Genomic DNA, 15,354 nt, shown 5'->3' on the forward strand with positions numbered 1-15,354 from the left:
AGGAGGGTTCCTCTCATGTGGCCACGCCTTTTATTCTGCAATGGGATGCTGCTTAATCTAATTTTGGAGGAAATTCGGGAGCTTAAAGCCTTACAAACTATGGAGATAGCAGCTATACATGCCTGGCTTACAAAAATCGAAGATATTATGGCTCTGATTCCAGAGTGCTTAAAACGGGCTGAAGCAAGAATATCGCAGTCAGAGGATCAGGTTGTCATAATGAAGGATAAGGTAGCTGCTTTCCAGAGCCAAAAGTCCACTATGGAACATGAGCTGGAGGAGTTGGAGAATCATTCCAGGCGCTCTAATCTTCGTATCCACAGCGTTTAGGAGGGTCAAATGTCTAACGCAGTTAAGCAGTGACAGTTTAATTTACCCAAAGTCCCACTATGCCATATCTTTCCAGATATGTCAGCTTCAGCTGGCAAAATACAGTATAGAGTATAAAGAGTATAAAGAGTTTGTTGAAATGCTTCATTTGTTTAAGGAACAGGGGGCACAGGCAATGATTGCATAGCAAAGTAAACTGCAAGTGCTTGTAAAAGAATGATTTCACATCTTTTGTAGCATTCCTGAAGCACAGGAGTTGCTAGGTCCAGTGTTTTCTGGCTGCCACTATGTTTATCCATACATTTTTTGCTTTTTTCTCCCTTTTATTCTTTCTTGTTCCTCTAATTCGTTTCTGGGTCTTTCTTTCTTTCCTTTTTCTTTCTGTCTCTTTTTTTTCTTCCTTTTTAGTGTCCTGAGGTGGTGGGAGATGGGGTGGACAGGCCGATAACTCCTGGCACAAGGTCAGGGTGCCAGTCTTGGGGGTGGGATGAGCCTGTCAGGTGTGAGTGGGATGGTGAATCACTCGCCACGGCTTCTGGGAGGGGGAGCGTGGGGGATAACAGGGGGAGGTTTGGTGGTGGTGTGGGAGAATTGGGAGCAAGGGGGTAAAAAGAGATCCAATTTCACAATCAATCGTCAAACTCAATTTCACGATCAGTGCTTTAAGCACAAGGGCTTACTTTACTCCAATTTTTATTCTATATCGAGACATTTTGTGGTCATGTGATATATTGTGCGATTAGATAAGATGAATACTGTCAATGTGGTCTCCCTGAATGCTAATGGCCTTAATAATAAAAAGAAAATGCGGGCCATTGAAACCTGGATTAAAACGGAAAGTCCATCCGTAGTTTTAATCCAAAAGACTCATATTCCGGGTGGAGAGGTTAGCGGAATTCTCCATGTTTAGATCTTGGGTAGTATACCGGGGTTTTTCCTCTTCCCAGGCAGCACATCGGGGCACAGTGATCTTACTGGGTAAAAAATTTGAAGCCTATGTGGTAAATTTCGAAAATTATAAAAATGGAAGGTGGTGTTGGGTGACCTGCAGGTTGGGGGTAAGATGCCTCACTTTCGCTAGCATTTACGCCCCAGTCGAAGATAATGCCGATCCATATTAAGAATTATTCCAATCACTAATACAAATTCCCGGTGAAGTAATTATAGGAGGAGATTATAACGTCTTGCAAACTTCTAACTTCAATTCCCCAGTCAAATCCAAAAGGCAATTAAAACCAAAAACCTTTAAAATTATTCAAAAATATAGTAAGACCCTGGGGTTAATTGATCACTGGAGGGAAACAATTCCTACTAAATTGCGATTACCTGTTTTTCAGGCAGATTTTGCACTTCTTCCTGTATAGATTTTTTCCTTGTATTTGAGACACTGATTTCTAGCAATCAATGAATCTTACCTAATGGATTTTCGGATCACGCAATGTTTGTTCTTGGGGTCGAGTTAGGGTGAAATGTAGTACATCCTAGGCTATGGGTTCTTAATAAACAGTATTTACAGGGGAGAGCAGCAAACATTACTCGCTTCACGCTGCCACCGCCAGGAGTCATTTTGGGGACCTACCAGCAGCAGAGGAGCACATTCACTGCGTCGCCGCCCCGGGACTCCATCTCCCGGCAGCCCCAGCGGCGGCGCGTACTGCTGACGCGCTGTGAGCGCCAGGTGACGCCGTAAAAGACCGGGGAGACCGGCGGAGCGGGGGGGAGAGCAGCAAACATTACTCGCTTCACGCCGCCACCGCCAGGAGTCATTTTGGGGACCTACCAGCAGCAGAGGAGCACATTCACTGCGTCGTCGCCCCGGGACTCCATCTCCCGGCAGCCCCAGCGGCGGCGCGTACAGCTGACGCGCTGTGAGCGCCAGGTGACGCCGTAAAAGACCGGGGAGACCCGCTTCGCGGGACGCGCGCGGGACCGCGCCGGGCAAAGCCCGGGCAAAGGGCGGGCCCTCTACGGCCCTCATCGGCAGGAGGAGGCAGGGGCAGGGCCATACACGCTGCAGGAGTCATATTGGACATCATTGTGCAAGTAAGTTGAGCCTATAGAAGTCCTCACGTTTATGCTTTTCGCCAATTGTGGTTACATGATAAGTCATGCCTAAAAAAGTTGTTGCAGTCCAACACAACAAGATGAACAATTATTTGGTTCAGACTGTACAGAAGATTAATACGCAAAGGAGGGAGTCATTGGGGCTGAGCCAATCACCGGACTTGCTCTGCTTGTCCCCACCTACTTTTGCTACTACTTCGTCTGATGAAATTAATACACAAGATGTTTTTAGCGCAACCACGTCTGCTGACATTGTTTCCCAAGTCATACCTGATATCTCGGACAATGTAACCCCGGCTTTAGAAGACTTGTTTATTGAGGGTAATGTAAATGATTTGAATGACATTGATTCTGATCAAGACGCACAGTCTCAGACGTCCCAGGTGCCTATTCTTGACCAAACCCCTACAGGCCATGAAGTTAGACCCAAGCGTCAATGCACTAAGATCCCTCTAAAGCGGGGTGGTCTACGTTCTGGGGCTAAATGGAAGAGGGCTAATACCTCAAAATGTATACAAATGAATCATGCTGAGGATCCTTCTATCTGTTCTATTGAAGAAGCCCTTTTTGATAAAATCGCGGATTTTATTGAGACTAAAATTAACTCCATTGTTAAACCCCTCATATCCAAGATTGATAAATTACAAGCAGAGGATAAGAAGCTGGGTGGTTACCAAAACACAGTTGCAAGTGGCATTGAAAATTTAACCACGCTAGTTACTCTTTTGAACAATAATCCTGGGGAAGCCGTTGACGGAACTACTTTGGGTGTTGGAGAGGGAACAGAGCCTTCTGGGGAGAATCCATCGACATTGATTTCCAACGTCGTTGTTGGGAGCTCTACGTTCCAGTGCCCCCCAGCAAATCCAACCCCCGCGGCGAATGTTCCCCACATGCAAACACAATTACAACCCCATACTTCTACGTCGGATCCCCTGCAATTTATTGTTGAAGCCACACCCGTGGTGTTAGTCCTTGCAAATGTCCCTCCATTAGAAAGAGGCACGATGGAAAGTTCTAACTCACTGTGCAGCAAAGCCCTTCATTGGCTAACCAGTAATATGCGGCTAGCTAGAGGAGGACAGCAACATCTCGCAAGTGTAATTAAATCAGCAACTAGGGTTTCTTGGCTGGGAAATCGGCCAAAAAAATTCAAAGGTGACTGTGTGGCTGTGAGCTTTTCAAATCAACACGTTCTTCCTAATATTCTTGCAAATATCCTTCCCCCCCAACGAAGACAAGGCACTGTGGTTCCCCTCACTTTGAAATTCTTTTATGGGGAACAGCAGAACGTATCAATCCCAAGGACTCCTGCTCTAGGATGGAACACAAATTGGGATTTTCACTCTAGATGGGGACAAGATATAAGGAATAATGCACCAGTCCACCGACAACAACCCTTCGTGTTTAACCCTGTTACACAACCCTTAGAACTGTTTAACCGTTTTCGCCACTATCTTTTATGGATCAAAATGATTGACTTTTGCCAAGTCAAACCAATGATGTTGAGGGACCACATCCCGCTTCTGTTTTATCACCTCAGTCCTCTGCGGGCAACAGGGCCTGTAGAATTATGAGCTGGAACATTGCTGGGCTCAGAACCAAATTTAAAGACAAAATATGGTTGGACAAAATCAGGAGTTATGACATTCTTGCTTTTCAGGAAACTTGGGAAACGTTAGAGTGTTTGGCCCTAGATGGCTACTCTCATTTTTCAGTACCTGCAGTTCCCAGTAAAGTAGGAAGAGCAAGGGGTGGGTTAGCTGTGTATATTTCACTTGACGTTAAAGGTAAACCTAGATACATCCAGTCTAATTCCAAAAATTGTTTAATGGTTGAACTGACTTTATCAAACTGTAACCCTATTTTACTTGTAAATTTTTATAATTCTTCGACCAGTCAATTTCCTAACGAGCATTTGTTATCCTTAGAGGATCTTTTATCTACTCATATTGAGAACAGTTATTTCGAGTATGAGGTAATCCTTATGGGAGATTTTAACATTCATCCCTGCTTGGCAGGTTGTCAGAGGGAAACTGAGATACTTCCTTTTTATTCCTCATCTCCGCATTTTGAACACACTCCAAGCGGAGAGATTTTGGAATCATTTTTGGCCACCCTCAACCTTTATGAATTTTGTACCTGCTCAAATGATTTGAGGTTACCAACATATGTGGGTCATGATTCTGGTACAATTATTGATTACATTTTTGTTTCTTTAAGTATTCTACCTAAAACATTTGCTTATATGGTAGAAACTTCTGTTTTTAGCGATCACAATCCTGTGATTTTAGAGGTTTTAGCATATGGAGTCCTGGAAAATAGGAAGATTGACACACTGTGTGCGACAGGTCTTGCGCTAAAAGATCAAAATCGTAGGCTGAAATGGGACCAAGTTATCCCAACATCCTTTTTACAGGAAACATTGGCCAAAGTTGTTGATGAAATTGCCATTTGTTTAGATAACAAAAACCCGAGTGCCAAAATGGTTGAGGCCTTTAGTGTCATATGTCATCAAGTTAACTTAGATTTGACTGTAAAGGCAAAGTCAAACAAACCAATGGGCCCTAGATGGTTTGATATAAACTGTTCTAGGGCCCATTCAGCCCTTCTCAAGGCCTTAAAGTGTAAACCTAGAGACAGAGTATTGATAGCATCATTGAGGAAACAATATAATTTAGCTATTAGGAAGAGGAAATCTGAGATTAAAGATGAGGCTTGGAATGATTTGTTACTGCCCGAGACACAGAAAGATAGTGCTAAATTTTGGGCAGTCATAAATCACCCATATTTTGTGGGACTAGATAATCAGAGAGCTGACTGTATTATCCCAGACGAACAGTGGGTGTCACATTTTAGTAATATTTATAGTCAAACTCACACCACAATAGATTGTGAAACACCAGTACTACAATCATTGACTCATATTCCTCCCTTTACTCAGGAAGAGGTGATACTTGCAATTAAAGATACACTCTGAAAAAAGGCACCGGGGCCAGATGGGGTCCCTGCGGACTTCTTTAAGAGCGCTCCCGAACTTAGTTCAAAAATTTTAACTAATATTTTTAATGCTACAAGGGAATTTATTTTCCCCCCCCAGCTGGGCAATTTCGACCATTGTGCCAATCTTCAAGAAAGGACAGAGGACAGACCCGGCCTGTTACAGGCCTATCTCTCTTATTGATTCGAGTGTTAAAATCCTGGGGAGAGTCCTCTTAGGTAGATTGTCCACGATTTTAGAAAGTAAGGGTATTTTATCTAATGCACAATATGGCTTTAGAGCCAATAGAGGAACTTTAGATCAGTGCCTAAACCTAGAGCTAATTATAAACAAATATGTAGTCGCTAGGGGTGGTTCACTGTACATGGCCTTTATGGACCTCTCCTCAGCTTTTGACCTGGTTAACAGGTCGAAGCTGTGGGGGATCCTTTTGGGCATGGGCCTTGACCCCCCTTTAGTCGATTACTTAGCTGAGCTACATAAGGATCTCATGACTTCAGTTAGAGTCACTAGGGAAGGAAGATGCACCTGCCTCTTTAAGTCTGAGAGGGGGGTTAGGCAAGGGTGCATACTTGCCCCCCTCCTCTTCACCTTATATATTAATGATCTTGAGGCAGTAATGCGAACATCACATAGTGATATTCCGCGTGCAGGGGAGACAAAGATACCTGTCCTCCTGTACGCGGACGATGCTGTTCTTCTTGCACGTTCTGGAGTTGCATTGAATAAACTCCTTTTATCTTTTGGAGCTTTTATGTCATCTTTGGACATGAAAATTAATACAGAAAAATCACATGTAATGATCGCTGGACACGCAGGCAGAAAAAAAAAGATGCTAACATTTTATTGCGTGGGGAAGGAGGTTAAGAGAGTCCCTTCTTTCCCATACTTAGGTGTGACTTTTGACGAAAAGGGCACTTGGGGCCCCCAGCTTCTGGTTAAAAGTAGCGCTGTTGCTAGAGCGACCTCAGGATTGTTGGGTTTTGCCAAAAAACTGGGCGCCCGTCCTATGGAAAGCATAATTAAAGTTTATAAAGCAAAATGCTTGTCAGTCGCCCAGTATGGCTCTATCATTTGGGGATATATTAACTCCGCTAAAATACAGAATGTAGAAAATAAATTTTTAAGATCTCTCCTTTCTGTTCCCCAATCAACCCCGACATTTGCATTACATACAGAGGTAGGCTTGGGCTACATATCTGATACTTTAAAATTAGCCCCAGTGATTGGCTGGCTAAAAACCTGGCTTAACCAGGAGCTCACATTAAATCACATCATTTTAAAAGATTGTTTAGCCCTGGACAGAGCACTTAAAATCCCATGGGTAAGATACGTGAGAACTCAGCTGTCCTTAGCAGGCCGTCCGGAGCTCTTCTCATCTCCAGATGAAATAACTCAGGAAGATTTAAAATTAGTTAAAAATACTCTGATAAATCTATATGCCCTGGAAAGGGAAGCACAAGAGCTAAAAAAAACCACGGTAAGGAAACATTATTTGCTTACCTCTGTTCCTGGAATGGAACCATACCTTCTTTGGGTAACAAACCCTTACCATCGTTTTCTCTTAACGAGATTTCGTTTTGACTTAATTCATTTTATATTGGGTAATTTTGGAACCTGGGCTAGACCTGATGACGCTGAACCATGCGATTGCGATTGTTTTTCAATTCAGGATACGATGCATTTTATTATGTTTTGCGGTCATTATACTGAGATTAGAAAAAGATACTTGCTCCCTATTTTACGTACTCAGGGCTTTATTCAGGTAAAACCAGCCCTGTTGTTTTTGCAACTTCTTCCTAATATAAAAGTAGCCTTCTCTGTCGCTAGTTTTCTAGTGGCAGGAGCACGTTTAAATAAGTTTCAAATAAGGCACAGGCACTTTATCTCTGAAAAATGAATTTCCTCTTTTTTTTTTTTAACAAACCCTTCTTCTTATCCCTTTTAAAATATTTATGTATGTTTTATTGTATAAATTTAATGTTTCTTTTTGTGATAATTGTATGCAAATTTAGTGATCTGATGAAATGCTGTTATGTATTTTTGCTCGATCTTTTATGATTTTTAATAATCGAATAAAGATAATTGACTGACTGACTGACTGACTACAGGAAGAAAACTGGGAGTTATTTCGCAAAACAGAGATAAAGGAATTTCTGGCAATAAATCACTGGACAGCTCCTGTTCATATTGTCTGGGATTCTTTAAAGGTATATATTCGTGGGTTGGGAATAGGTAAAGACACGTAAATATTTTAATAAGATCAAGTACAAAAGCAAACCTTAGAATGGAGCATTTAGCAGTGCTATGAAAGCTTACTAAGAAGTCCCTCGGCTCTTAATCAACTAAAGCTCGATCAGGCTAAACGGGCATTAAGTGAGGCATATTATCTAAAATGTGAAACTCTAAACAGCACCTATATGCAAAAGGTATATGAGGAAAGTAATTTCACAGGGAGGTTTCTTGCATGGCAGGTTCGGAACAAGCTGCAAGTAATCGGATAAATGCATTGAAGTGCCCTGTTACCGGCATGCGGAGCGAGGACCCGGCCAACATTGGGGAAATAATGTTGGAACATTACAGGCTTATTTACGGACTAAAACAATCAATTAATAATGTGTCCCTTGAGACGTTCATTCGGTAACAGAATATCCCAGTACTATCTGAGATCAAGAAGGATAATATAATGCGCCCCTTTTCTAAAGAAGAACTGATGGAGCTTATTAGGAACCTCCCCAATGGCAAACATTGCAGATCTGACAGTCTACCGGCAGAATTCTTTAAAGCTTTTTCAGGAGATCTACTTGAATACTTTCTATTGGTCACAAATGCAATGCTAGAGGGGGGCCGGATACCAACGTCATTTCATAAAGGGACCGTGGTAAGCTATTTAGAAAAGGGGAAGAATGGTGAGGATCTCAACTCATATTGTCCAATTACACTACTGAACTCTGACTACATAATTATTGCAAAACCTTTGGCTAAGAGATTCAACATAGTAGCACCAAATCTGATTCATTCTGATCAAAACGGTTTTATTGCAGGGCGACAGCTAGGGACAAACATGCACTATTTAGCCGAAGCACTCGATTAGTTTGAGACCAAGAATCCACCGGCTTTGATACTCTTGCTGGACGCAAAGAAGGGGTTTGACCTCGTGGCCTGGGAGACGTTATTTCGTATCCTATCCAGATTCAGCATACCCCCCTCCACCCCCAGATCACGGGGCTGATACAAAGAATGTTCCACAATTCAGAAGTCAGCATCATTGTCAATACTATTGAGGTAGGACAAATCAGTGTTAAGCGACAGACAAGAATGCCTGCTGTCTCCTGTTTTATATGCCTTTTTTATTGAGCCACTGGTCATTGCAATCTGAGGCAATGCAGATATCTGCTCCCCCCTTTGCCATCTATGGAGAAATTATACCTATATGCTGATATTATGTTAATTCTCGACTGTGATAAGGGGGTTCAGGCAAAAGATTTTGAGATTTCCACACATTATGAAGGTCTTGGCAGGTATACAATTAATAAAAAGAAAACAGAAATACTATTAAATGGATGTAAGCCAGACGCTCTGCATACAGATATTGCCTCATGCGCAAATTCCCTACCAAAATAATATTTAGGAATCAAGTTCTCGCCGCGGATCGCGGACTTGTATGATTTAAATTTCTCTCCGTTGCTTTTAAAAGTACAGGATTTATTATCACGCTGGAACTCTCTTCCATTAACCATTGGGGAGGGTTTCGCTGATTAAGATGTCTGGTCTCCTGCTATTCAATTTTTTATTTTCTGCTATTCCGTGTGTCTTAACTGCACTCTTTTTTAAAAGCTCGAGTCCATGTTTATGTCCTTTATTTGGGGGGGAAAAAACCTGAATTACATTAAGCACTTTGTATGAGGATTTGGAGAAAGGTGGGCTTGCCCTCCCTAATCGCAGGGATTATTATTTTGCATACTTTGCGCAATATATGTCTAGGTTTAAATCAGAATTGCATACAGGAATATTTGTGAACTATTTTACTTTGTTAATTTACACCAAATCCAGATTATGTAATCTGCTAAAAATTACAAAATCACCCCAAAAAATCAGTTATAAGAGCATACAGTGTTTTTTTCGCAAACGTCAGGATTTTTTAGATGATAATGACAATCCCCGTTATCAACATTGCAACACCATTATCTGGACTCGCTTCGAAATCAGGGATTAAAGTTTAATCTAAAATTATCCAAAAATGGCACAAAGCTGGGTTTAGGAAAATTTCTTACTTTATTGTGACAGAAAGCTGGCTTAATATTTCCGAAATCCACTATATACTAATTCAAAACGATTTCTTCCTTCTTGGCTTTTTATAGAATGCTATATAAATTGCTTAGTAATTTGGATCTGGTTCAGATAAACAGGAGAAAAATGTAGTGCTCGCGCTAGTTGAAGCAGATGTAGATAGGAGACCCCGGGAATGGAAAAAACATTTGGCTTCTACAAACGGCCCGGACCTCACTTGGAAAACAATGAGAACATGGGAAAAATCATGAAGGATTGGAATTAACTGCTAGGATGTGGACTGAAGTTGATAAACTTAATTTTAGTGTGTTACGCAGAGCTAATTGGCGCCGGATGCTATTTGTTAGCAATTGGCTGCTATACAGAACCCCACAGTTTTTATCCCAGATTAACTCTAACCTGTCTAGTCATTGCTTCCGCTGTTTAGATCAGTCGGCAGCTAATTGGACGTATATTATCACTCGGTGCCCTCTGGTTCAGGGGTTTTGGAATGAAATATTTGGGTACTTGGAGGTCGAAGGCCGAATTAAACTGCCATCCAATAGCTGGTTTAAAGTCCTGGAATATGATCCATCCATTTGCCTATCTGATAAATGGGTGAAGCTAATATACATTGCAATGGCGGTGGGCAGGTCTCTCCTGCTTCAAAAATGGCGATCACATCAGGTTCCAACAATGTGTGAGTGGGTTCGGAAAATGAAGCAAGTCAGAAATAGTGAATGGCTTTATGCAATGTGAAATGAGGGGATTAGGAAATTTGAAAACTGTGGGAATAGTATTTCGATTAAATATTAAGGCCAGATCACATTTCTATTCCATACTATTTACTTATTTGGCATTTTAGAGAGGTGCACATTATTTATTTCAAAGGGCTGCTACTATGATGAAATATAAATCTTAGGATTGAGCTTTTTGCACATTTGCACATTCTTTTTCAGTTTGCACTTTAAGCACTATTGGCACTTTAATTGTTCTTTATCGCAAAAAATCGGTTTTGCATCTGGTCTCTAATGATTCTTAAAGCAATGTTATTCTTGTTCCTACTCTGCTTCGTAATATTTTTATATTTTTGAATATGTATTCTGTTTTGATTGATTAGTGGTGTATAACCAAGAAATGATACTGTGTTACATGGTTGAATTTGAAAGCTTGATGGAGCTCAATAAAATAAAAAATAAATAGATAAATCATCCAGCATCCCAGACACTCTCCAATATGTCCATTTATCTCCATTGAACAGAAAACTGAGTTCTTCGGACAATTACCTTCCTGCCAATGTTTGTGATATCACTTAGAACATGGGGCACACAATTCCCACATATATATTGTTCAGTAAGGCAAACAGATTGTAAAAAAAATATATAGTGGAGCATTTTATTAAATAATGCATAAAATCACATTTCAAAATGGATACAATTTCTCTGCAGTAGTGTAATGTGCCTACTCACAGTTAGCATGAATACATATGTAAATATTCAATGTACTATTTATTTGGTGTTGTAGAGTCATGGGTACTTTGGGTCTAAAAAATATAAATAATTCAATACAGTGAAGCCACATCTTTATAATTACGCTTTTCTTGACACATAATTGGTGGATATTAAATAACTATTTTTTAATGTTTTCTATGCACCTGCAATATTATTTATATTTTACCGTGAAGACAGCCTCAATGCAATCATTTTCACTAACATCATCTGACTTAATTTAACATATGGGTTATTTCTATTTAATATTTTCAGGTATGAATTCTATGATTTGATAACATTTTGCTTCCTCTCCTCAGAATGACTTCTGCACCTATATGCAACTGGAATATGCAGAACACGAGGCGTATTGTACCCGGCTGAAGAAGATCAGCTTCTCATTGCCTGCCACGGTCCGAGACATTTCACACGGTGAACCTTTCTTGCGTGTGTTCTCAATGCCCGATGACACTTTAGTCATGGTCCGAGAGGATGGCACCATTTACTTCTGGTCACCAGAACTGAGGCTGAAACGAAGCAAGCTGTTGTTTGTATGTACATTTGATAATATATTCACTATTACAGATTATCCCTGAAACATCACACAGGGATAAATTAATGATACAAAGTGCTTTAATGACTTACATGTGTAAACAGCAAACCCATAAGAGCTAGGCTTGTGACTTCATCAAACAATAAAATCTAATCAGGTTTTCAGGGCATCCTCTGTGATAATGCAGGGGAACAGTTTAAATACAATGATTTTCTGTGGGGATTATTTTCACATTTGTGTTCACTCTGATAACATTGCTTGCTTTACATGTTTGGTGGTAGCAAGAGCCCAGCACTAAAACCTACAAATAAGTGTTTTGTTCATGTTTATTATCGCACATAATGTTAGGCTGTGAAATGCTACCATGTACATTGATCACTGATGCCATTTCACATAATCAAGAACATTGATTTTAGGAGCACCTATTAATACAGATCCTTTATTGAGTATTTGCCTTATAACTGCCATTTGAGTGCAAGGGGATAACAAGTGACCTTTCATAGGGAACGTTTGGCACTTTTACAATTGTTAGTGTTACATTCTTTTTTAGATGTGGGTTACTGAATGCCTCCTGCATTATTCATTCATAGCAGGTATTTTGAAGTTTAAAAAAATGAGGACCCCTGTGCATCCCTGGAAATTGCTAGCTTTGTAGGAGTTCAGCTCCTTCACCACAGTGATGTGGCATTTGATATTTTCATTGATGGCACTTTAAGCACAGTCAGGAAAAAAGCATCTTCATCTAGAAGAAGGCATTTGCTGTGTTACTAAGTGTGTGTTCCAGCAGAAGTCACTGAGCTGCTTTTTATCATTCCCCATCCCTCATTTGTCCTGTGAAATTTAAACATCTGTGACCTAAATCATAAAATGATGTAGGTAAATCTGCACCAATATGTTTACAGCCTTGCACGTGTGCACATTTTAGGATTTTATGAAGGGTTTCAAGAATACTCCTTGAAACATGTGAGAACTGCACGTTTACAGAAGGACTCCTCTGGAGCGGATGCTGGATAGAAAAGACCTTGTTCTACTCCCTGAATGCTTTGTGAAGGTTGGTGCTTGGGTTACACCAGGCTCAGGCATTCTCCCGGTTGGAGGGGGCAGCTCTAGCAGGACACCATTTATATTCCCTTCGGACATGCACTGCAGACAACGCTGCAAAAGGAAGGAAGTGTGCAGTATCCATTCTTTAACTAACAGTCACTATTCATGCTAAAGGTGGTCAATATCATCTAGGGATAACACTAATAACCATTGCTGCAGATGTGATCTTGATCAGTTGTATATCCACCTCATTCCAATGCATGCACACACAACCTGTACGATATTTGTAAATATTAACAAACATTACATAAAATTGAACCCAGCTACAAGAGGTCTTTGGACTTCATGCAAACTGCATATAAGGCAGCTATGAAGAGGTATATAATTTCTGCTGCCACCATTCACCTCAGTAAAGAGGATAAGGGTGGAACCTCCCCAAACAACGAGGTGAGGAGACCGGAGTATGGTCTCCCCTACATTAGAGTACTCCATGGGTGACCGTAAGAAACATGATATATACCATTTAAGAGTTCTATGAGGATAGATGTCCCCCAAACTGAGCCAAAAAGGGTAAAATGTAGGAGAACATTAGGGGCAAAAGAAACAGAGTTTGACCACCATTAATGTTAATAAGTGATTTAGACCTTACATCAGTGACATTCCATGTACTTTCTTTTCTCCAATTAAAGGGGCCCTCTTTAACTTCTTGTCTACTAGGATTCTTAAATAACAATAATTGAAAACACACTTTCAGGACTTCAGAATTAAATGACCCAGGTCCAGGTGTACTAAACTTTGTTACAGTTGCAAACAGTCTAAAACGCACTTTGCAAATGCAAAATCGTATTTTTACAATGTAAAGCAATTTTTGGAGTAGGTACATTTTTACCAACTCCTAAAATAGTTTTGCGACTCTGTACAGACTATCTCTTCAGAAGGTGGGTGTTTTAGGCATCCCTTCAAAATAGTGATTCAGTATGAGATCTTTCCATGTTTTGCGACCGAAATCCAGTTGCAAACCAATGAAAAATTACTGACTCCTGAGTCGGTGGTAAGGGATTCGCAAATGTTAATGTTTAAAAAATGTTTGTAGGAGAGAAAGCAGTGGTCCAGAGGACCACAGGCAACTCCCTGGACCACTGCAACTCTTATACAAACTTTTTTTTTATTAAAGTAAATTTTAGTCTTTAAATGCAGCACGGTTTCCTTTTAGGGAAATGCACTGCATTTAACTGAAAGTTTACTTTATTAAAAGGCGATCATAGATATGGTCGTCTGCTAACTCTAGTAGTCCAGCATACCTGTGATGAACATTAATATTCATGAGGCAGGTTGGATTTCAAGCCGCTCCAATTCAGAATTTTATGAACCAACCTATTAGTATATAGGTCGCTTTGTAAAATTGTTTTCTGGTCACAAAAATACTGTTCACAAATTGTAGTGTTTAGTGCATCAGGTCCTTTGTACCCTGGCATAACAAGCACACAGAGTTCAATATCCTGTTTGTGTTATGATAAATGAGCATTCCATTGATGCTGCATAGCAATATAGCTGGTTAAACCTCTTTGAAGTACAAACACATTCCATAGTCAAAGGCCAGAGTATCCTCTACATAATAGAAGGCAGGTATATATTCCCTTCAAAAATATATAGAGAAACACGGGTGCACCTTGTCATCTCATTTAACCTGAGAGGTACAAATTGAATACTGCTAGGGTCAACAGATAGACGTGCTTAACTCCAGATCTCCACTTTAGATTCCTCTTGCAACCCTGGTAATATACAGCCATGCAGTTGTCCATGTGTCATATGAAGAGAAATTAACAATAATATCATACATTTCACTTGTCTACCCTGCCTAAAGCAGTTTTAAAGTCCACAAAACAACATTAGTGTTGCAGTGTTTCATGGTTCATGACGTTATAGGCATTTTGTTCAGTACCACTACAATGCACATCATAGAGATATTCCACTCAAAAGCCATTCTCAGTCTGAGGCAGCCACATAATATATTTTGATTCTCTGTTAGGTGATGCATAATGCTGTTAAGATATACCTTTTTCTCAAGGCTCAACAAAACAAACAAACTTTTCCTGATCCCCACTCTGCATCTTTATGTGGAAAGGAATTAAGTTTAAGCCTTTGCAGTCACCAGAAGCAACTTGAATAATTCGATCACTTTGAGTCAGGGAGTAAGCAGGTTTGGCCACCATCTGGGATACGATTTAGGCCGCATCTTATTAATGGGTGCAGAAAGGATCAGAAATTCAGCATATACAATTTGCTAATTAAATCTTGAAGGAGCCGGGTTCCATGTTCTAGATCTGCTATGGATCCCCAGGTCAATGGCTCTTTTTGTCAGCATGCAAGCATAGAGGGGAGAGAAATCATTAGATAGTTAATCATTGCAGTTCCAATGTACTATGACTCCGAATAATCACAGACTCCCAATTAGGTTTATTTAGTTTATTACAAAGCCAAAAACAATTGGACATACAGGAACCTCAAGATGAGGTTTTAGAAATACATTGGAACTAGTACAAAGCCATATCTACGGATGACGTTAAGGTGGTGCAATATGCACAGAATTATCAGTTCGAGGACCA

The 15,354-nt window shown here is 40.4% G+C and overlaps 1 protein-coding gene across 1 annotated transcript in view; it reads left to right on the forward strand.

Moving 5' to 3' along the window:
• LOC146802102 (cilia- and flagella-associated protein 337-like) overlaps window positions 1-15,354 on the forward strand; it is a 521,178-nt gene that overhangs the window by 162,487 nt on the left and 343,337 nt on the right. The window contains exon 6 of the mRNA XM_085621663.1: window positions 11,472-11,702. Within this exon, the coding sequence (XP_085477789.1) occupies window positions 11,472-11,702 (231 nt within the window). The remainder of the gene's footprint in view (window positions 1-11,471; window positions 11,703-15,354) is intronic.

The sequence above is a fragment of the Triturus cristatus genome, chromosome 8 (assembly GCF_964204655.1).
Source record: "Triturus cristatus chromosome 8, aTriCri1.1, whole genome shotgun sequence".
NCBI lineage: Eukaryota > Metazoa > Chordata > Amphibia > Caudata > Salamandridae > Triturus > Triturus cristatus.